Genomic DNA, 23,846 nt, shown 5'->3' with positions numbered 1-23,846 from the left:
GGACAGCAGAACGAAAAGCAAAAGCAGGGCATCACAAAGCACAGTCAATAAGTAAGCCAAAAGGAACAATTTTCGAAGAGAGAAAAAGAAAAGGAATAACTCCAAAGTCACCGGACCCAATTCAAAATCATGACATCGTGTGCAGGAGTGCCTCACCCCTGAAAGCCGTCGAGATCGTTCGCGTCAATTAGCTAGGAATTATGTATGGGACATAATGACATATTTGTTCACGGGTTCATAGAAGACCTTCTTCGCCAATTCCGGGGAGGCCAGCTCCAGCAACGTTGATGTTCTGCCCGTGCATGACTCCGCCGCCGAGGGCGAGGTTACGACCTCCAAGCTGGAAATCCGGGTTGCAGGGTGGTGAATGCGATTTATGGTACTTGAGTCCGTTCAGATTCTTGTAACGTTTGCCGCACACCTCGCAGCGGTAGGGCTTTTCCTTCTCCATGCCAAGAGTGCCGGGGTATGGCGCTGATGTCTCCGGGTTGACAATTGAAAACGTGCCATCGGCGTTATCATGTAGTTGTTGGTTATTATGGCCATGCTGAAAAAAAGAAGGAGCGGTTAGAAAAATAATATCGAATGTAGGGGGAGATCAAGCTTACAGCTTTGTGATATTTGAGTCCATTTTGGTTCTTGTATGCCTTCTCGCAGCCGATAACAGGGCATCGGAACGGCTTGGGTTCTTCGTTAGGAAGAATAACAGTAGTGTCGGGGACCCCAGCGAGCAACTGTTGTTCGCGGATCCGTCGTGCAATATCGCTATTCGGGCCATACTGAGCCCCACTGAGCTTAAAGTGGGCGTTGGGCGAACCCATACCGCCACTGGGGCTAAACAGCCGCTTAGCCGGCTCGTCGATGCAAAGATCGACCATATCATTATTGTTCCCATTGAAGCGGCCAAACTGATTCTGATTTTGGCCCATGGTGTTATTTTGCATACTGAGATCACCGAACCCACCCATCATGCTTTCGTCAATTTCGGCCGGGGTCCCTGGTCCGGATGAATCGGGCGTATTTCGGAATTGCGAATTTTGGAGCGGGTTGGCCATCAAGGTGGGGGTGTTGACTGAAGAAACAGTCGGATTGTTCTGCAGTGAAAGGGGTCGTCCAGATCCAATCGGTGTACCAGGTTGCGAGGGTGTGTTAAATCCTTGGTGGCTTGGAAGCATACTTAGATTTAACTGCTGCTGGTTGGAGTTACCATATCCGCCCTGTCCACCCTCACGCAGCTGAGAAGAGAACATCTGCGAGGATGAGCCGTCTCCGTCTCCTAGGGCGTCGTCCAACTCCATATCGTCTATTGTGTCTAGGTCTGCATGCTGCAACGGTGACGGATTCTGGCCCAACTTGCGCTGCATATCCAGGGTGCGGTCAGGCTGCAGGCCACGTCCTTGGCTGCCATGCTGTTGGTTCTGTTGTTGTGCGATTGCGGCAGCCGCCAAGGCAGCTCGATTTTCACCCTGGCTCTGGCGGTGGCCTTGATTGGGCGACTTGGTCGCATGGGCTTCTTCGTAGTGTTGTAATAGGTCATGGAGCGTCGGTAACGTCACACCGCAGCACGCAAAGTCTCGCATAAAATTCGCTTCCAGCTTCGGGAGATACGATGAGGAATGGAAAGATGGCGACTGGAAGGTAAATGGTGACGTGCCAGTCATTATGATACTGCGGGGATTTCCCTTGGTCAGCTCTTGATGCAGTGCGACAATAGCAACACAGGGTGGGCATTTCCCCCGCGGCTTCTAGGTCCGGACAGGCCACTCACTCATCACGTATCCAACTACCAACGGATACACCACCCCAGCTCATCCCACCCACCAAGCTCCCTGCGAGCGACTCACGGCGACCTTTGTCGCGAGCAGATCCCGACATCGAGATAGGTTTCGTCCCGTTCCCCCATTGTGTTGTGGTTGCGCCGATCGATTCCTTGCGAGGCGGTGGGGCCTTGAACACGCCGAGTCCTCCGCCGGGAAGATGTGAAAAGCTCCCTGTCCGCTCGCCGTTGCCCGCTCTTTGCAACGCCGAAGTCAGATTGGACGCCTGTTGACCCGGCGGCGACACCGAGGTCGTTTGCCGGGAGGAAATATCAATAGGCATGGCACCAGTCATCGTGGCAAACTGCTGATACCAAATTTTGAGTAGTAAAAATAAGAATTCCAAGTCGAGGTTTGACGACTCGATATCCTAGTTCCCTGTCCGGTCTTGCGCGATGTGACGCCAAATCCGAGAGGCTTATAGATAACAGGGTTTCTTCGAGTCCCGCGTTGAAGCGCGAAGCTCACACAGATAAAATCCGAAGAGAATAAGAATGCGACTTTGAAACAGTCGGTGCCCCTCGACAGTTTTGAGTGGATGGCGGTTTTTGGGCGCAGGAGTCCACCCTCGGATGATGTCCCGCTTTGGCAGAAAGTCGTCGAGTCACTTGAAGGAGTGTAGGTCCCTTTGCTTCTTTTTCTAATAATAATCCGAAGACTTAGGGAAAGGGTTGAATAAGTGAGAATAATACTGCAATCGAAGAGTGATAAGTCGAGGAACAGCAGGGGCAAGGGCTCATGAAGACGGGGTATGAGATGGCAACGCTTCCGGTTTTGGACAAGCGCTGTTACGGTATTTACCCACGTGACCGGTTTCCTTAGCGGATCTTGGCCCCGAGCTGGCCCCGAATAATGATCTCTCTATAGTATCATACTATATCACTTGATGGATTAATTCACAGATCTTGGGCTACCATGGTCAAATTATCGAGAAACAACAACTAGACTACCTGAAAGCGTATATAGCAAATGTGCACACCGCTTGCAGGATGCGAGCGTGATGATCGGTAATGTACCAAATTACCTGAAACGGGCTAGTGTACTGTATCTTATGACTAATGTGGTTTAATTGGCCCGGGGACTACCTGGGCAACTGGCCCTAACTGGCCGAGTCGATGATGGTGATATTAACTTTGCGGACCAACGGGAATAATATCTGCTCTGATAAGTAGCGTAGTCGAATACTGTTGACTTTGTTGAGTTATGTTGAGCAACGCACTTACATCGAATGGACACCTGTACTCCGTACTCCGACGGGGAATGATATTCATTATTATTTTATGTCCTCCCGACCACCGCCGTAAGTGGAGCAGCTAGTAACACTTCCTCCTGCCAATTATTGAGTCATTTTCTGGTTCATTGTGAAGAAACGTTCTCCACTTCCTACCTATATTCGCTGGGGACCGTGACCGTAAGTTAGATCTATATAACATAGATGTAAAGCGAGAGATAGATGCGCCAAAGAAATTCAGATACTAGTACGCTAAATCCGGGGTCATCTGCAAGGGGCAATCTCAGATAAGAGATCTGGCGGAGTTAACACTTCGTCATTGCATAGCCTTGAAGGAGCAGGTGTCAATAACCGGGGGCTGGTGTTGCTACAACAATATAGCACTCTAGTATATATTTTAAGGTACCCCATTCTATGATCTCTTTATTGGAAATAGTAGTGGCTTGGAAACTATAAGTTAAATGACCGGCGATTCAGTCGGAACACAACGGGGTCTTGGCTTTGGCGCTAGAAACGCGGCAGAAGCAGTTGGGCAGCTTCCATTCCTTAGCGCCCTCAAAAGACACTCAAAGAAATAGGCTAACAATAATACTCCATACAACATACGGAGTACTCCGTACCTTAATTATCATTAAATACGTACCTCGGTAACATAACTAACTAAGTAATATATTAGCGGAAAACCCGCGTACTCCGGGCACGATGAAACATTCTGAACTTCCGAGGCTCGGCATCGCCCGTTAGTACTTTGTACAACATACATATAAAGAACATGGGTAAAACTACCCCGTAGAAGCTAAGTCATTTCTTACTTTGAGCTAAAACTAACAATTGAAGGTCCGTTTCTGTTCATTCGGGTTTATTTCGGGCTTCGTCGCCACCCCGCGTAGTAATCAACATTGCCGGATCAGGCCATTATGTATCATCATTTCCCGATGACTTCACAAGCCCAACCTGTTTCCTTATTTACAATGTATTGGGGTAGAACGAGCTGTACAGTAATATACCCCCAACCCCCAAAGTAATTAAAAGTGAGACATTTCGCAGTTGAGCCAATCTATACCGCCTATATACGGATACCCAAAAAGGAGATCCTTCCCAAAAGCATCGCTCCTGTGTTTCATCTATGTGTCGGTGTAGTCCGCATTTCTGAACCAATAATTATGTTGTAATTCGTTGATATTTTATGTGTATATCGTAGGATTCGTCTCACAACGGTACGGTGCAAGTGTAACAACATCGTCTCTACTCTACTCGCTGCGCACATCGAAGGCGGATGGTGTCCCCTTTACCCTACAGGCATCAAGGCTCATTCCCTGTACTCAGCTCTCACTAGATAACCCTAGGAATCATAATAGGCCAAAAACTGGCCGGTATTATGCATTATAATATCGCTGCACCACTTTTATTGAGTCATGATTACAGCGTCGTACTTTATAGTTCTAGATCTGCAGTCTGATTCAGGCTGATATAATCTTTCAATATCCATTGCTCCGCTTGTCTTGGCTGTTCCCACCAGAGACGGTAGCCAAAAATAGCATGTCACTTTCAAAATGCACGACACGGGATAATTGAGAGTAGTATTGGATCAACGACGTGTAACATACAACTTAAATATACAGATTGATCTATATAGCGAGATATATCAGTTCTCCACGTTCATTCAATATTGCGAGAATAACATCAAGTCAGATATACGAAGTTTGCCTAAACGCCGACAAATACTATTTAGTTAACCCTAAATTCTAGTTACTGCACAGAGAAGCATCAAGTCTTAATGTGTGTCCTTTATGTATGCAGACTCGGATAAAATGGGGTCATTTGATTTCTCGACCCTATAGTGTCTCAGCGGACTAATGACTGCTGGCCACCTTTTTACAAGTATGATATACATAATCTAAAGATTTAAAGCAGGATTATATGATGGCATTGCCAGTGCATAGGAATCATACGGATAGTTTTCGTTTTGCTACAAAATTAGAGCTTTATGAATGAGTATGGGTCATGGGCAGTTTCCTCATGAAAAATGAGTCGTCCTAAGATTATGAGATGACTCTAAATGGGCACTACAGTGACATGACTCTTACAGAAACTCTGTAGTAACATATTCTAGAGCGATATTAATATTGATCTGAAGTTGTATTCAAGCCCAGGAAATTTACATTTATCGCCAACTTACATCTTACGCATTTGAATTCCAGGTATTTAACTAGTGCTATTATCACCTTGGAGGACTTTGGGAAGACCATTTAGGGATGGAAAAATAACTAATTAATGGCAAGTCTTATATATGGGAACCGGCTGCGAGGGAGGTATCTATTACCGTCTTCGTTAGTTGACCCTGAAGTACCTTGTGTACGGAGCAGCTAGCTATATTGTAAAAAATATATTTCATTATCATCCCCTACACTCTCACTCTTTGGCTATACCAGACCAATTAGTTTTGACGCCTCGGGTCGTGCGTCGCAACTTTTATCATTATGTATTCTTCGACTACCGTCTTCTTCAAGTTTGATATCATCGTGGTAGAGCAGGTTGGGTGCTGGACGCACATTTGGATGGTATAGAGTCCACTGAGCTGTTCGCATCGTTCAAATGGTCGTAATCCCTGCTCTAGACTTTCACGGGAGTCTGATACCTTCCGATGTGGCGTACGTGCACATCGAGGACAACCCCGATGTCGTGGGGGTACGTAGGGAACTCGTAATTGCAGTGGTCGTCGGTATAGAAAATTTATATTCTCCTGCGCTTTCCTACTTACAGTATCCAGAAGACGAAACTCTCGTGGTTGGCAATGCGAAGTCTCTTTTGATGCGCCGAATTTTGGAACTCGCAGCTAGCAAGATTCATATTATATATTTGGTGCGCAACTAGGTCTCCAAACAGCGCGAAGTTTACTGAAGATTGCGGTGATAGATCAATATTCATGTGTGGTATGGTTTGGATCCCGTCCCTGTTCCCGTTCGCGGGGGCTTTGTCTGTGGAAATATTTGTAGTGAAATGACAAGTGGAAGCATCATCTGGAGGAAGAGGTTAAGAATGTGTCTCAGGCTTGAACGTCGGTGAATATCAAACTCATAACGAGGGCGTTGCGATTAAGATGAGATTAAGGGCCAAGTCCCCGAAGCATCCTATGCGGTTGATCTGCGAGGACGATGTCACTTTCATGAATTGAATGAAAATTTCAGACTTTCATTGGGAAGTTGCTCTTAATTTTAGAAGCGTAAGCAGATAAACAATGTTGTATACAGTCCTCGAGCTATATCTTGAAATACCTCAGACGGAGGAACACAATCATTGCCCCTTTCCTAAGAGTCGGCGGTCTGAAAATGTATATAAGATAAATGGATAATATCGGACATTTCCTAAGCAAATTCAAAATAAAGTACGTGCAGTCCCCACGAGGCTCGCAAACAAAGCATCTAGAGGGGGGGAAACGGGTACTAAAAGTAAAGCACAGTAACACAGATCTATTACTCACAGAACCAGGGATATTAGCAATTGACCCGTGAGAACCTTAGTGCTAGCCCAAGCCCTGAGTACCTAGACAGGTACCTAATTCTAGCCAACTCGAATCTTGAAAAGCCACTCGGCTAATTCTCCTTTTTACAGTCCATCTCGCGTAACACCTGTCATGTGGTTGAAATTAGTGGGTCTTATTGGTCACGGGGACTTGAAATTTTGAACCGAAACTATATAGTAGTAGGCTAAATAGTGCATCGTATGTTGTAGGCCCGCATTCTTCCTGGGGAATGAGAAATGTGCGGGGAAGTAAATAATAAGTTGATGAGGGGTAAAGGGGGGAAGAGCAGACCGTCTTACCGGAAAGAATGAAGACTAGAAAATCCAGCTAGCAATTGTGGGCCAAGAATGGTCTTAAGTCGAACAAGCCAATCTAATCCATGAAACAATCAACGTGCAAGGAGGGATCAATAAAAGAAAACAAAATAATTGTGGACTGGTAAGCTATCGTAGTAAGACAGGGAGGCTTGGCAGGATTCGCAGCCCATATACACATCCACGACATATAATGGGCACTGTTGCCTGGCCGTGGAACATTGTCCGCGGTGACCCCGTCAATCCCTACCCCAGCCAAGGCGGGAGTATCAGATTGCACAAGGCTTGGCGGGAAATCATCATCTTGGCAGCACTTGGCAAGCATTTAGGGGTCTCCCTAGCGTCCGACAGGACGGGGATTCCTCTATTCCGTACAACCTTGTATTTTAGTCAGGTGGGCTATGTAACTAGTGTGCACAATTTGGCGGCAAAAGTGGGGTGGAAAAGAATCACGCGGATGGTTTGAACTGTTGTTCATTGATTGCTAGCTGGCCGAATGGGGCAATACAGATGCTTCCCAGAGGCGAAAGACGTAAGAGTGTAGACAAATTCTGAATGAAAATCATATGGCAATTTGAAAGCGCCACGAAAAAAAAAACACCCCTATTGATTTTCCTGCCCTATCCCATGATAGGGTGGTCCCAAAGCTCCCGATTGGAGTCGCTCAATTTGATCAAGATTGCAAAAGAAAGAAGAAAACAAGAAAACACATGGTAAGCTCAATTATGGATCAGTTGCTGTGACGGTGAAATATCCCGAAATAGGATGAAAAAAGGAGACCAAACCACTAGGCCGGCCAATGATAGAGAGTACCTAGTGCTGCTTCTTGCCATGGCCAAGGTAGAGGAAACCGGGCGAAAGGGCAGCAGTGTCATCGAGGGAGACTGAAGAGTCGGTAGAGACAGAGCTATTGGTGCGGGCACGGTTGGCAGGAGCCGGCACAGTGTCCTCCTCGTTCGAGCTGGTCTCAATTTGGGGCTGGTCTTCCCAGACGCGGGGATCCGGGCCACATTCGATGGGAGACAAGACGAGGAACTTGTTGGCGGGGTAGTAAGGGCCAGACTCAGTGGCGGAGAGGACCAAGAAACGGTGAGTGGCAGTGTAAGTGTACATTCTGAGAAAACTTTTGAAGGATTTGTGCGGAAGAAGTAGATCGGTTAAAAGACGGGATATTTCGGGATTGAAGGAGAGTTGTAGATGGATTGTTTTGGATGAAAGTGGGAAATCTCAGGGAGTTTCGACCTAGCTTATATAGTCCAGACTGAGATAAGCCAAGAGGGAGGACCGTAGAGAATGAGGGGCATGCTGTATCAATGATAAGCCCGAATCACGCCGATCCAATGCCGATCCAACGCATCCAGCACATCATATGTACGGAGGAGTGGATACGAGGTCCCCGCCATTATCGTCCGTTTAAGCCCAGAAAGGAGAATCCCAAATATGCTGGGGAGATTCACATGTCTTGGCCGAAAAAAGGGGGGATCAAAGCCAAGAGTTCACTATTGACCTTTTTTTTCTCTGAATGCTTCGACCTCGCCTCTCTTGGCTCTGGCATAGTCGCACCAGAGTCTGGGCGGCTGACAGTCATTCCCAGCAGCCATGGCGAATATGTATAAGCGTCATCGCGCGATATGCCGTTGCCAGCCGAAACTCAAGGACCTCGGAAGATCAACAGCCAGGATGTGGGGCCGACACACGAAAACTCATGGCTTCCACAGGCTCCCGTATGCCTCCACACCTATCCTGTATGTGTTGTTAATAATGGTCTCGGGTGGAAATCCTTACGCATTCCGAATTATCTCGTCGATAATCCTCTTCGCCAATCATTCCAACCGCTGCATGGGCGCTTGGGCCACCGGCTATGCTGGGGTATTTTGATCTCCCCGGTCTTTTCTCTTAGGGGCCCTGATAGCGATAATTTCGCTACTCTTTGCAGGAAGAAAGACACAAATGTGACATCATATTCCAATGTTCCAAGAATCGAGTCGAGATATCGTCAACAGTCTAGATTCGAGTAGTCGTCACTCTGGGATATCACTTACTCCATGTGAGAAGCAAATTGTTTCAAGCGGATCTCCTAGGCTAGTATTTCAAACAGATAAGAAACAGATTAGATTTTTCATTTCCATGGTTCCTCCCCAATGTTTATTTAACCTTGAATCTGAACCTTGGAAACACTCCTCACGTGGTAAAACCCTCATGCAGTAAAATGCAAACATTAACCTTTGAAGTAATTTTCCGTTCTTACTTTTCTCCGCTCTCTGCAATGCCTAAAAGTTACAAACCAACAGCGGCAAAGCAGACTGCTCAGCAACTGCTCTCGACCTATCGATTGCGCGCTGTGCCTTGCCGCCACTAGCCCCGCGCGTCTCTACTCGCTCGGAGTAAATCTTCCGGTGGGTCGGTGCCTCAGCAAGGGGAGAGCCTCAGTCGAACCCATATGAATGCTACTGTGCCTTGGCTGAGGAACTTGGTGCTTCTCGCCAGTCTTTAGCGCTCTAGAATCAACTGATAGGCCAGTATTGGTTTATTTTTGCCTAGGCCCCACAGCACGATCGCGCTAGATTCGACAAAGAATGCCTCTTGGCTGATATCGCACCCCGGCGACACCGGCCATACTAACCATAGCAAGTCCGGATTTTCTTGGCTGGAATTGTTCTTATCCTTTACTCGCTGAACTCATTATTATTAAGAAAAAGCCTTGTCACCATGCAGTCTTTCGCATTGTAATCGCGCAGAACTTGCGGTAATCACCAACTGCGCCATAGAGATGAGCCTTATTCGCCTATATCCACAAGTCGAAGCCCATTGCAATAGAGTCAATGAAGTCATCTCCTGCCATATCGAGACTGAACTGGTAGAGTTTTGCTTGGAGGACTGCTTTCTTTAAATTTCGTTGGCTCTCGATGATTACTCCCAGGACCTACCTATCTAGTCCATTGCAACAACGTAGGTGTCTAGAGCCCTATGCGGGTACTCGGGTTCCCGGGGTTATATTGAATATCCAAGTATACAGAATTCGAGAAGAGTCACTGTAATCTCACAGGTATCATCCAATTGGTCACACCTCCTGCGCCGCCTACGGTGAGGCTCATAAAAAAGCTGTGGCAGTTGCCTTTCTCGGAGTATGAGCGATGGCTTTAAGGTTAGACATCAGGATCATAGAGGTTTCTTAGATGGGGCAAACCATGTTCCTGATCAACGCTTCAACCGCAGCATTGCCCTATGGGGTGCCATCGGGAGAGGGGTCCCTGTTGGCGCTCAGAACATACGCCCTAACACTGGCTGCAGCGCTTTTAGAGTGATGTCAAGTGCTTCTTGCAGCCTGCGGGATTTAGAATTTGCATCGGTAGTCATGCTTAGGGTTTGCTGCTACTAGCGAACCCCATCGAATATCTTGACTCTCCCCAATGGTACGCCACACTCTAACGGTCCACCTACCACAAACTCTACTTTCTGTTGGTAAATGTGTATGCCCTGGATATGGCGCATGTGTATACTATTTCTGTGCCTACCGTCACCTTCTCTTTGACTGCGCAACAAGTGATCATTGAGTCACTGGCTGCATATGGCGCATCTAGTTGAATGAGTTACAGCGCTTGTGCAAGGTGACTGAAGGACCGAACCATTTTTGCGACTATCGATAATTTCCTAGCTTCTTTTCTCTATTGAGTTGCGCAGGCCATTCACTTCGCTTGAGGTAGCCATCGAATACTATAAAGCCGGGCTTTGATCCTCTAATTGCTTCTCATCACATCAACCAATATCAAAAGTTCAAGGCCTCATTCAAACTCAGTGGTCTTCAATTCACAATATCTGCTTATATATCCTCTACAACTTCACCTCTTCACTCAACCCTCGATATGTGTTCCATCTACATCTTTCAGTACGCCTGCGGGTGCACGCACCAAGAAGATGGCATAGTCCCATGTGCCCATCAAGGCACTCCTGGCTGTCCAGGTGTCAAGGAACAGACTCGTACACGAGTAAACTCCAATTGCCCTCGTCACGGTGGTTAAATTGGCTTCTGACGTGAGTTGCACCTTCCATATTTTGAGACGGCTGTTGCCAGCAAGAAGTTTGACTGACGAGATACTATAGATACCAAATGACTCGGAGACTCGAGGCCGTCTGTTGCTATGTTCTAGACTGTCATCGAGTGATTGGCTTCCCCGCCCTGTCTATGTCTGCTTCAGGGAAGAAGAAGATATCACTGTGTCACATCTACTATTTGGAGGCTATCTCATTTGTTGCCTCACATCGGTCATTCTGGAATTCGGGCTATCGTTTGACTTTTTATGTCCTTTCTGTCATTGTTTGCCGGTGGTTCTCTGTGTTGATATGTCTATCTACGCGTTCTCGGATCTTCCTCTCCTTAGACAATACCATCTTGTGGACAAATTGAGAGACCACAAAGCTGTGTTTTGATATGCAGTATATCATGCTGTCCTGGTTTTATGAAAATCTTTTTGTATTGCCACACAATTTTATCTCAATGGCTGGTATAGTGGCCGATGTATGTCATTCCAATATCCAATATAACACAGCAATATCAAGCAAAAGGAAAATATATCTAGCTTTGTAGAAATACATAGGCTATTCAACTGTCTCTTGACTCTCAATGATCCATAAGCTTGCACAAATTGTCGACAAGTCCGCTGTGTCTTGATACTTACCGAGTAGTAGCTTAAGGCTCGTAATGCTAGTAAGGCGTTGCTGATATCCTTCTGTCTGGCTCAGAGAAGAGAAGGCCCGTAGCGAATCCTCCGACTGTAGGTATCCACACACAGTGGAGTAGAGCTTGCTGTTGAGCTGGACAATCAACCACAATTCGAGTCGCGTCGGGCGAAACTTTCTAGTGGCAAGAAGAAAATATGTCACTTCCTTTTCTAAAAATAGCATCCATTGTTGCTTGTCCGTGTATATAACCGAACAAATGTGCAGCAATAATATGACGATATAGCTAACCACCAGGGATCTTCGTTCTCGCATCTGCCCTGCATACAAGCAATGCGAGACAGGTGCCACCTCAGTTCCAAAGGCTCCTTAGAAGGTAGTGGTCGTTTATACTTATTGTCGGTCTTCACCGTGAAGACATATCCGGGAAAGTGATGTTGGGAGCAGACCAGGAGGTCACGTCCGAACAGATATGCAACCAGCGACAAAGATCTTAGGGTCGATGCAGAGTCGCAAGCAGGTGTTTACTTGCATACTTAATTTCATTCAAGTTTCTGCGTTTGCGGCGTCACGATCGGGTCTCTCAATGGTCTTGTCGACCAGGTGGTGTAGACCATAGCTTTCCGGGATTTTCGTCACCATGCTGTACCACCTTCGGGAGAGGTTCCATCTTGTACAGCGCAAACATCCCAACTGCGGGTCTCACGAGGTCGGTACGTTAGATCCTGGTATAGGTTCACCCCCTGGGAGGCAGCTAATGAAACGCAATTTGCATCTCTGTTTGGTCCTCACTGACTCCAATAGGGCAGAGTGTGTGACTCTCTTGCCGTATGTGGAAGGAATCATTCCTTCCATAAATGACAAGCGAGTAAAATCCTCATATGCATGGTTTGACTGAACAAACCATACAACCGTCAGATAAGATGAAGAAGGAAAGAAGAAGTAAGTGCAAGAGTGGGAAGCAGCCTTCTTATATAGCTCTTCTTCAGATTGATCTGACACAAAGGTCCCCTACTATTGGTTAGCGGCTGCATTCTAAAAGACATCAAAAAAGACCTCAAAAAAACAGATAGAAAGACCGATAGAAAGATCAGAAATAATCTTATGCTTCTAAGGGCTTGTATAGGTTGGCGCGATGGACCCAAAAAACCTGCCGTACAGAGCCTCAAACTGTGGGTCATGGCGTAATTCACCGCCTCTCCATTTACCCCTCAATTGTTTATATTATCCAGCTTCATATCCCTTCCTGAACGTTGCTAAAGCCGTATTTCTAAGGTGTCTTTTTGCTCAATTTTCTGCCGAGTGAAAACGCCATCTAGGCAACCACCGAGCTGGTTGGCTGAGTCGGAAATATACCTTTGCCGGGAGCCGTGTTCTAACATATCCCCAGCCCTTTCCTTCCAGCAACCTATTTTCCCAGCAACCTTCAAAGCTGTTAGCTATTTTTAATATCCCTTGGGCTAAACGATGGCCAGCAATAGCTTTTCGGATGTCAATTATCGCATCCTGGAGCTTGAGGAGAAATTAAGACAGGCAGAAGAGGGCCGTCGACAGGCAGAAGACGAGGCAAGAAAGGAAAAAGAGCGCACTCGACCGACCACTTTCATGGAACTCCTGCGCTCTTGCCACTCCCTACTCTCCCTTCCATTGAGAGTCGGGGAAATATCCGTGTCGACCACAGGTCAAATACCCGCCCCCACTGGAAAGTTTTGCCCGACACGACTCGAATTGTGGGTTGATTGTCCAGCTCAACAGCAAGCGCTCTACTCCGCTGTGTGTGGGTACCTACAATCGGAGGATTCGCTGCGGGCCTTCCCTTCTCTGCACCAGATTGAGGGATATCAAGAACGCCTTACTAGCAAGCCGATCGATAGCGAGAAGGGCATAGAGCATTACGAGCAGTACGCTGTGGAATATCCAGTCAATGATATAATCACGGTATTGAGCAAACTTCCTCTTGCTCGAGAGGAGTTCGGGCTTGGTGATGGAATCGAGTTCAGCTCTCATATAAATGCTTTGAACGCCGAAGCTGTTGGGGCGGATACAAGTCAGCCCTCGAGCATACCCAACCCAAAACCCGATCAGTTTTGGATCCGTCGTATTGATGGAAACACCCAAAGCATCCTCACGACGGTTGAATATAAACCCCCCCACAAGCTTTCGGTGGAAACTCTTCGTTTAGGGCTTCGACCAATGAACTTATGGGAGAAGATAGTCTATACTAATACAATCCCTAACGACGTCGATGGAAAGGCTAGGTACAATGCTGAGCGACTCGCCTGCTCCGCTATTGTCCAGGAATACCATGTGATGATTCAGAAAGGACTCGAATATTCCTATGTGACGAACGGGATTGCGCGTGTCCTACTCCGCGTTCCATACGACAACCCTAGTACATTGTACTACTTTTTCTGTGATCCTAACAGAAAAAGCGAACCGAACTTTCAATTTCCGAATACCTCAATTGCTCATGTACTATGTCTTTGTCTGATGGCATTCCGATCCCCTGTGCGTGATCAGATATGGAGATCTAATGCGCGGTCGGTGCTCCGTACTTGGAAAACCAACTTCGACCATACTCTTTCTGAGATTCCCAAGGAAGAATTACAGCAAATCCCTCGATCCTGTGAAAGTAGTTTCCACTCTGAGGTTACGGATCCGGACTCCAGTACCGACTATCACCCGTCGCCTCAATCTGGTTCCTCTCCTCAATCTAATGCCCCTACGGAAGAAGGTCGTCAGTCGTCTACAAGCTCTCAACCTGCCGGGTGTGCACCAACGGATGACCGACACCGTGCGGAGTCGCCAAACTCATCAGGTTCCGATACGAACCAAGAAAGGCGAAAGCGCCGCATCAGTCAAGTCACATCCTCCCCGTCTACTCGGCAAGAGCCTAGAAACGACCGAAGAGGCCAGTCATATCGCCACGATGCGCAATTTTGCACTCAGCGGTGTTTACTCGGGCTACAGACTGGCGGTACTCTAGACGAGCATTGCCCAAACGTGTCACTTCATCGACAAAGTCCAGATGATCATAAACATCCTATCAATGCAGGAGATCTAGTGCGTTTATTGAAAATCCAACTAGGTGAGAACCGTGACAAAGACTGTACGCCTTTTGGAACATGTGGGTCATATGGTGCGCCATTCAAACTTACATGTACTGCCTATGGCTATACGGTCGTTGGAAAAGGAACAACTTCGGGGCTTTGGAAGGAAGTCTCCCGCGAAGCAGAAATTTACCAGATTCTTCGCAAAGTCCAAGGGTCCGCAGTACCTGTTTTCCTCGGTACTATCGACCTGTTAGTGGACTACTACCATGATGCGGGAGACATTTCTCACATGCTCATTATGGGCTGGGGAGGTGAGAACATAGTGCATATGGAAATGACCTCGTTGCTTCGCCGGGAGATTCACCGGTCGAAAAGGGAAATTCGCAAGCTGAGGGTTACTCACGGGGATCTTCGGGATCCAAATATCCTTTGGAACCCTGAACTTAACCGAATATTGATCATTGACTTTCACAAGTCTAAGTTGGATCCCCGGCCATTATCAAAACAGTCGGGACCCATGAAGAGAAAATCGGATCAGACAGAATTATCGGATGGAAAGGACGGAAAGGATGGAAAGCGTCTGCATATGATTTGTGAATGAAATGTGCTTACATCCGGCTCTACGGTGGATGGGAGAATGTTTTGAAGTTATTGGTATGAGTGTATCCAGAGAGGAGGATGGATATTAACCCTCTTAGGTAGTAATTAGTGAGCGCACAGTGAATATATTATATTTCCTAGCACTTCGTCAATCACTGCTTCGGATGTAGTTGGTATCGATGGAACTGGCCGGAATGTCATCATGTACTCCGTATATCACGTGGTGATACCGTCACGGGCTCCCGAGGTCCTCCATCTCCCCTGATATGTACAAGCATCAAGTGCTATAGCATTGCATATGTGATGTCAATCGAAGTCGACTGGGCAGCTGCCACCTCCGGCCCGGACGGGGAAGCCCTAGCAGAGCGAATCCGGTCGTTCGTACACGAAAAGTTCCAGGAGATCACCCTACCGCGCTTTATTCGCTCGGTTCAGGTTCACTCCTTCGATTTCGGGACCATCGCGCCAGATCTCGAGATCAAAGACTTCTGCGAACCGTTCGCGGATTTCTACGAGGAAGACGATGATGATGCCGATACCTCCACCTCAGATGAGCTCATGTCCGAGCTCCAAGAATCCCCATACGAAGACGACATGACCTTCAATCCCACCGCGCACAGCCTTCATAATTTCAGTCACCATCCATACCCCGGTGAAGGCTTCCAGCCATCCGCGCTTCGATCCCCACTAGGCGATCACCTTAATCCGCATTTCATGCCGCGCGCCAGTACACCTGGAATTCCCGGCGGTACGTCAACATTGGGGTACCACATGCGGTCTCTAGGCGGTCTATCAGGAAACCAGACACCCCTTGCTGCCGTAGCAGGCGGCACTCCATTTGCGAGCGGATGGTCAGATTCAGGTATGGGTGCCGGACCCAGGTCCCAAGCAGCCCGCCCTGCTGGTACACATCACCTCGCAGAGCCAGACCTGGGCACCACCAATTCCGGCTCCCGCCCCTTAACCGCAAATACACTCTCCTCCCATCCTTCCCTCGGCCACACCGGCAGCAGTGGGTCAAATCCGCATACAAGCGACCCAACCGACGCGCCGCAGCCCTCAATAGAGATATCAGACGACCCGGCCGCCGAGCATCAATCGTTCCCCATCCCGCCGCGCATGCGCGAGCGCCGCCCGGAGGACTTCCAGGTGCTGTGCCATGCTAAGTATGCTGGCGACGTGCGCATGTCCCTGACCGCGGAGATCCTGCTTGACTACCCGATGCCCAGCTTTGTGGGGCTGCCGTTGAAGTTGAATGTCACGGGCATCACGTTTGACGGTGTTGCCGTTGTTGCGTATATCCGCAAGCGGGTGCATTTCTGTTTTCTTTCTCCGGAGGACGCAGATGCCCTGCTTGGATCTGAACAGTCTCAGAGCAGTCAAAATCCCAGTGATGATGGTCGGCCTCGGTCTGGGGGCGATCAGAAGGAGAAGGATCTGAAGCGGCAGGGTGGGTTGTTGCAGGAGATCCGGGTGGACAGTGAGATTGGTCGCAAGGAAGATGGGAAGCAGGTATTGAAGAATGTTGGGAAGGTTGAGCGGTTTGTGCTCGCGCAGGTCCGAAGGATCTTTGAAGAGGAGCTGGTATATCCTAGCTTTTGGACCTTCCTGGTTTGATATTTCTATATGCCACAGCCGTGATCGGCTGGTTCTTATACATACTATGTAATTTACGATCTCTAGACATGACAATTCTTGGTCTGGTCCTTAGCTTTTGATGCACTGGACACTCGCGGCTATGACGGGGATCAATAGACAATTGAATATGAAAGGGTAATATTGATTGAATATGACAAGTGCTACAGAATCAGCACTATGGATCCCACCGAAAAACCTTAGAAGATATTTGCTAGTACATGGAAAGGAATACAGCGATAGGAACCAATTGCAATTCCCACATCTCCCTCTACATAATAGTAGAGTCCATACATCGAGAAAGGGTAGTTACGCACAATACTTAATCCATAATGTATCAAGTGATTTTGTTGCAGAGAGGGTTCCAACTCCCTTGACAGGGAATGAGACCCTCAATCCAACGCAAACGTAAAGGTGCGCGAGTGAAAGTCTATCAAAGCTTGGGCTTCGACAGTCTGGGTCCGGTGGAATCGAACAATGCAACCCTTTTACAGGTCTTTCTTGTCCTTCTCGTTCTTATCACCCTTTTCGTTGGAAATCTGGTCACCCAGGCTGTGGTACTCGCGGGTCAGACCCTCACACTGCTTCTTGAGAGTCTCAATATCCCGGTTCTTGGTGGCAATGATCTCCTTAAGACGACCGATCTCGCCGACTGAACCAGCCTCCGCGATACGGGCTGAGTCCTTTCCACCGGCCTTCTTGTCGCCCTCGATGAGACGGACGCGGTCCTCAAGGCGGAGAGTCTCGAGAATCATGGTATAGGTGCGGTTGAGGATCAGGGAGAGGAACAGAGTGAATCCACAGAGATACATGTTGCGCTGCGAGTAGAACTTGCGGGCCTGGACCTCCATGCGGTCGGTACCGAGGTGGGCGGCTCTGTTGGTAACAATGGTTAGAAATTTTGCTAGAATGCCTGAGGATTGATTACTTACCCCATGCCGGGACCGTCCTTGGCGAAGGCGGACAGCTCCTGCTGCACACGGTACACACGGTTCACGGAGTCGATGAACAGAATGAGGATGAAGATGAATGTAATCTGGAGGCCAGTTTAGCAGTGTAACCGGAAACGTGGTTTCAAATTGGCAATATACCTTCAGTCCATATTGTAATTTGGCTATGATCGGGCTCTCCGAGATGAAGGCAAACAGCTTGCGCTTAACGACATGAGGGAGAGGGATGACGAGGGCCAGGAATACACCCATCTCGAACACCAGAAGGAGGAATACCTATATGAGGGCATTGTGTTAGTTCATCGATAGGGTGGAGACGCTTGGGCTGGGTAGACAGTTTCGGGCATCAGGCTGCAACGATTCTCGAGAACTTCTTGAGAAACACAACAAGAAGCAACTAGAGAAGGAACTTGTCAGGCTTACAAGGGAGTAGTAGAGAGTCATTGTGCTGTGTGTTGTCAATCAGCGACACTTATAAAATCGAGTTTCTGGATTAATCGAAGGGGCGGGGTGTTGAGAGCTTCAGAAAGACAGCTGAGGGGTGAAGGTAAACAAATGCGAGAAGCAGCAATTCTGTAGTAAACAAGCAACAAACACAGAAAGACTAAAGCAATAGAGATTCTTTGGACCAAAGAGGGGAAGCAATTGAAGCTCGGGAGGATTAAGAGACGAGGTGGTCTTATGGGGAAGTTTTTCAGGTTCGAGGAAGACGTCATGGCCTCGGAGGCTCTGCACGTGATGCTGTCACCAACCCTAAGCAGGATTCTAAGATTTATTGACTTCGCTCGTTCCTGGAACGCGTTGGCTTGCGTGTATAGTGCCTTAGTTTGATTGGAATGCTCTATTTTCTACCAATAAGTTCAATCATAATGCTATGTATAACACTGAAGTTTAGTATATGTCGTCATGGCAGCGGGATCTACATTGGACAGTCGAAGAAGCTACAAGCCTTGTAACTAAGTCTTGGCATTGTTGGTTACGTAAGGCTTCATTTTGCATTATGTAATCATACTTAGACCGGCAGAATTCTAAAAGACGGTATAAGAATCAAGCCAATAGAATTAGCAGAATTAGCGAGTATAAGTTGGGACTAGGCCTAATTAGGGAGACTTCTCCAGACTCGGGAGCTTCCAAGGCTTAACTATGGTATTATCTAAGCAATTAATCCGGAGTAACGTAATCGGTAAGCGAGCCGCCACTGTAAGCGAGCCGCCACCCTACCCAAGAGTATAGTTTTCTAAGGAATATATTTCAACCAAAACGCCATTAAATTAATTAAACTAAAAAGGATCATTTATCTAAACACCTATTGATCTTATGCCCTATCTTTCCACACCCACTACACCTTGGTGCAGCCCGTGGTCGTGGTTCCAACCCTGATTGAGTGCTTCCGTCCGGGGGGTGTAGGGGTGTTTCTGATACTTCCACTAGTCCAGCAATTATTTCAGAAGCTTCTTAAACTAAGAGGCCTTCTTCGGCAGGTATCTGCCGTCTAGATCTAGCCCGCTTTTACTTCTTATTCTTATTTTTATCCTGTAAATCCTTATTTTCTTTTGCTAGTAGAATAGTACTATACATTACAATCTAGCAGCCTTTGACAAGTTAATCTAATATATACTTAGAAGGGCTTGTTAGGCTTCGAGATTAGGTATAAAGTAAAGCTTTGATTAACGAAGCCTATTGATATAGATCTTTACTATTAAAAGGGGTTTTTAGGGTAAAATTCCGGCTTAAATCGCTACCCCTACTAGGAGGGGGGGTTAGTATTCGAAGATAAATATTAAGTTTTAAAAGTACCCGATTAGGTGAAAAAGGTATTAAACCAGCTGCTAAGAAGCTATTTTTAATTATCTCTAATTTTAAAGCTTTAATTCGTATAGAGGGGTATACTTCTAGGAACTTAAGTTTATTAATATAGTTAATCCTAGTCTATATTTTTATCTTAACTAACCGGCTGTATAACCGTTTTACTACTATAAAATAACCGATATCAAGGGGTTATAAAAGGTAAGATAAATACAGTAGTATATAAATTAGTATAATCTTATTTTTCTTATAAATCTTATCGAATTTTAGGGTTAAATAGCTTCTATAGCTATTAAGTACTAAAAGTCGATATACTCCCTTTATATAAGAAGAAGTAGTTAGAATAAAGAGCTTTTATAGCTAATAAAGGCCTATTTTATCTAATATCTACCTATTTAGACTAACTTTAAAGTACTAGTTATTAGGAAGGCCTTTAAACTATAATTTAAGGAAGACCTTACCTTTAAAAATAATATATAGAGGGAGGGCCTATCCTACTAAGTTTATATATTTAATTATAGTTACCTACTCGCGATTTCTAGGTTATAAAAGTGATTTCTAACTATAGTATTTACTTCTTATTATAACCTTTACTATTATAGTTAATCCTATTATAAATCTAGTCTTATCGAAGTTATAAATATTATCTAGGTTAATTCTAAATTAAATAATAGTTTTTTAAATAAGATTAAACTATTCTCTAATGATTTTTAGGTCTTTATATTTCGTATACTTATAATTATAATATCTTAAGAACTATAAGGAAAGAGAAGGGTATTATTTTATAAAATTATAAACCTATTTTTCGCTAACTAAAAGAACTAGGGTAGTTCTATACTTTTTAAGAAGAAGATTTACTATTTCTTATACTATAGAAGGCCGGGAAGCTAATCTATAAGAATCTATAGAGAGAATCTATTTTTAAAGAGATTCCTCTTTAATTACAGTTAATTTAGATAAGTTAGTATATATAGTACTTCGTTAAGAACAGCTAGAGAGGCAGTCGCGTAAAGTTATATATAGGATACTAAAAGTATATATAGTAAGAGTAATAGAGCTAATATCTCTATTTTAAAGAGCCTAGATAGCTAATAAAAGCCTACCCTCTTACTATTCTAATTTACTAGCGGATTGAGAGCGAATTAGTGGCATAGTAGGTAGTTAAACTAACTAGGTACTAATTCATAGATACGTTTTAGATAGGGTAGCGGCTCACTTATAGTAGCGGCTCACTTACCGATTATATTAACTAACTAACTAACTAACGTAATTCATATATAAGCCACTACCATATACAACCCGCTACCCTATCTAAAAACGTGTCTATGAATTAGTACCTAGTTAATTCAACCACCTACTATACCACTAAAACGCTCTTAATCCTCTAAAGATTCAATAGAGAAAGAGGGTAGGATCTTATTAGCTATCTAGGCTTTTAAGAATCAAGAATTTTCTAATATTTCTACTACTGCCTACACTTTTAATATACTATATTTAACCCTTCGGGACTACCTTAGTGGTATATAATAATATACAACTTCTTACACTAACTTAACTAAATTAACTGTAATTAAAGAGGAATCTCTTCGAAAATAGATAATCTCTATAGATTCTTATAGATCAGCCCCCTAGCCTTCTATAGTATAAGAAATAGTAGATCTTCTTCTTAAATAATATAGAACTACCCTAGTTATTTCAGTTAGCTAAAATTAGGTTATATATTTTATTAAATAGCACCCTACCCTTATATCCCGATTCTTAAGATATTATAATTATAAGTACGCGAAATATAAAGACCTAAGGATTATTAGAGAGTAGTTTAATCTAGTTTAAAAAACCATTCTTTAGTATAGAATTAATCTAGATAATATTTATAACTTTAATAAGATAGGTTTTACTATAGGATTAACTATAATAGTAAAGGTTATAATTAGAAGTAAATACTATAGTTAGAGATTACTTTTATAACCTAGAAATTGTAAGTAGGTAACTATAATTAAATATATAAATATAGTAGGGTAGGTACTTCCTCTATATATGATTTTTAAAGGTAAAGTCTTTATTAAATCTTAGTTTAACAGCCTTCTAGATAATTAGTGTTTTAAAATTAGTCTAAATAGTTAGACTTCTAATAAAATTAAACTTTACTAGCTTTAGAAACTCTTTATACTATTAACTTTATTATATATAGTAGGAAGGTATCGACTTTTAATACTTAATAGCTATAGAAGCTATTTAATACTAAAATTTAATAAAATTTATAAGTAAAATAATATTATACTAATTTATATACTACTATATTCCTCTTACCTTTTATAACCGCTTAATATTAGCTATTTTATAATCTTAAAATATATATATAGTCGGTTAGTTAAAATAAAAATATAGTATAGGATTAACTATATTAATAAACTTAACTTTCTTAAAGTATACCCTACTATATAAATTAAAGCTTTTAAATTAGAGATAATTAAAAATAGCTTCTTAGTAACTAGTTTAGTACCCTTTTTACCTAATTAGGTACTTTTAAAGCTAAATATCTAGCTTTAAATACCTACCCCCCCTCTAAGCTAGGGTAGTAACTTAAGCTAGAATTTTATACTAAAAACCCCTACTACTAGGAAAGATCTATATCAATAGGCTTTATTAATTAATACTTTACTTTATATATAATCTCGAAGCCTAATAAGTCCTTCTAAATATATATTAAACTAACTTATTAAAGGCTACTAAGTTATAATATATAACACTATTCTACTAGTAAAAGAAAATAAGGAGTTATAGGATGAAAATAAGAAGAAGAAGTAAAAATGGACCCGATCTAGAAGGCAGATACCCGCTGAAGAAGGCCTCTCTATTTAAGAAGCATCTACATTAATTATATAGTAATAAGAAGCAATTAAAGTACCTCCCCCCAGCCCCGGTATACCTAGAGAATCGACTATTCAACCATATATACGCCCCCCCCGGGGGTATAGAATATACAGATTGCCAGGGTATAGAAGAGAAATATATCCAGATAGACCACTTAGTTAGTTGATTTAATTTAATGGCGTTATGGTTAAGATAAATGCATTTAAAAACTAGATTATTGAATAGGGTGGCGGGTCGTATATGGTGGCGGCTTATATGTGAATTACGTTATGGATAGGATAGATTCGTTTGACTTATAGAGGTTTACACATTAACGGGGTCGATTTTAATAGGACGTAGCTGTATGCAACTAATAGTTACTAGTTGAACCTCAGAATGCAAGTAGATCAGCACAATTCAGTTAACATTTCCCAAGACATATATATTTCTCGGCCAAATTGAATAGAGCGATAGTCACCGGGAAAAGATTCCCCAAGTGGGGAAATTTCGGCTATTGTATGGGTAGCTGTCAGCAATCGAGAACCCTGGAAGGAACAGTTAATTACATACACAGATTGCGGACTCCCCTCCACATCGACTGTTTTTGCATCCCCTCTCAAAACCATGGCGCATAACAATCTCAGCCCCGAAGAGATCGAAAGAGCATCCCAGCTTCTAAGTGCACAAGAAAAAGCCGTCGCGCTCTTCGAGGAGATCGAACGCGATTTGGTCCGACCAGGAATCACCGAAAAGACCCTAAATGCCGAAATCTACCAACTAGGACTCGATCGCTATGGTATCAAGACCCATTGGCACAAACGAGTCATCCGCAGCGGACCAAACACCCTAAGCCCGTTCAACGATAACCCTCCGGATCGTGTCATCCAGCCGGATGATATCCTAGTTGTTGACCTGGGGCCGGTCTTCGAAGCCTGGGAAGCCGACTTTGGGCGCACCTTCGTCCTAGGAGATGATCCAAACAAGAAGAAGCTGCGGGACGCCCTGGAGCCCATCTGGAACACAGTCAAGGCAAAATATCGCGAGAACCCAGATATGTCGGGCGACGAACTATACAATATCTCCTGCCAGGTTGCGAAACAAGATGGCTGGGATTTCGGCGCGGATATTGCGGGCCATCTCGTTGGGTCGTTCCCGCATGAACGCATTCCGCGGGACAGAATCTCCCTGTATATCGCCAAGGGCAATAATGAGTCAATGGGTCTGTCGGGCCGTGATGGGTTCAAGCGTCATTGGATTCTGGAAATTCATCTTCATGATAAGGCACGCGGGTATGGTGGTTTCTACGAGCAACTCTTGACGGTTGATTAGGCTTTCTGGGGTGTTTTTATGCAAGTCATACTGCTTATTGCGATGGACGGTGGCCACA

The 23,846-nt window shown here is 44.8% G+C and overlaps 6 protein-coding genes across 6 annotated transcripts; 3 read left to right on the top strand and 3 right to left on the bottom strand.

The window, feature by feature from the left end:
* Positions 1-235: 235 nt before the first annotated feature.
* LCP9604111_4086 (zinc-coordinating transcription factor SFP1) lies at positions 236-2,112 on the bottom strand (the record flags this gene model as incomplete). Its single annotated transcript, XM_039071746.1, has 3 exons — positions 236-547; positions 609-1,668; positions 1,769-2,112. The coding sequence occupies 3 exons, from the start codon at positions 2,110-2,112 to the stop codon at positions 236-238; spliced, it is 1,716 nt and encodes a 571-aa protein (XP_038930170.1).
* A 5,586-nt stretch (positions 2,113-7,698) lies between these two features.
* Positions 7,699-7,998, bottom strand: LCP9604111_4085 (uncharacterized protein; the record flags this gene model as incomplete). The annotated part of the gene is made up of 1 exon (XM_039071745.1): positions 7,699-7,998. The coding sequence occupies one exon, from the start codon at positions 7,996-7,998 to the stop codon at positions 7,699-7,701; it is 300 nt and encodes a 99-aa protein (XP_038930169.1).
* Positions 7,999-13,029: 5,031 nt separating this feature from the next.
* On the top strand, positions 13,030-15,216 carry LCP9604111_4084 (uncharacterized protein; the record flags this gene model as incomplete). Its single annotated transcript, XM_039071744.1, has 1 exon — positions 13,030-15,216. One exon carries the CDS (start codon positions 13,030-13,032, stop codon positions 15,214-15,216), a length of 2,187 nt encoding a protein of 728 aa, XP_038930168.1.
* Positions 15,217-15,518: 302 nt separating this feature from the next.
* On the top strand, positions 15,519-16,832 carry mdm12 (ERMES complex subunit MDM12; the record flags this gene model as incomplete). The annotated part of the gene is made up of 1 exon (XM_039071743.1): positions 15,519-16,832. The coding sequence occupies one exon, from the start codon at positions 15,519-15,521 to the stop codon at positions 16,830-16,832; it is 1,314 nt and encodes a 437-aa protein (XP_038930167.1).
* Positions 16,833-17,338: 506 nt separating this feature from the next.
* On the bottom strand, positions 17,339-18,244 carry LCP9604111_4082 (putative BAP31 domain protein; the record flags this gene model as incomplete). The annotated part of the gene is made up of 4 exons (XM_039071742.1): positions 17,339-17,726; positions 17,783-17,886; positions 17,942-18,076; positions 18,224-18,244. 4 exons carry the CDS (start codon positions 18,242-18,244, stop codon positions 17,339-17,341), a joined length of 648 nt encoding a protein of 215 aa, XP_038930166.1.
* A 4,839-nt stretch (positions 18,245-23,083) lies between these two features.
* Positions 23,084-23,788, top strand: LCP9604111_4081 (M24 family metallopeptidase; the record flags this gene model as incomplete). The annotated part of the gene is made up of 1 exon (XM_039071741.1): positions 23,084-23,788. One exon carries the CDS (start codon positions 23,084-23,086, stop codon positions 23,786-23,788), a length of 705 nt encoding a protein of 234 aa, XP_038930165.1.
* Between the last annotated feature and the right edge of the window lie 58 nt (positions 23,789-23,846).

This window comes from Penicillium roqueforti (assembly GCF_015533775.1).
Source record: "Penicillium roqueforti strain LCP96 04111 chromosome Unknown scaffold_07, whole genome shotgun sequence".
In the NCBI taxonomy this organism is placed as follows: domain Eukaryota; kingdom Fungi; phylum Ascomycota; class Eurotiomycetes; order Eurotiales; family Aspergillaceae; genus Penicillium; species Penicillium roqueforti.
This window is presented reverse-complemented; position numbering and strand designations above follow the sequence as displayed.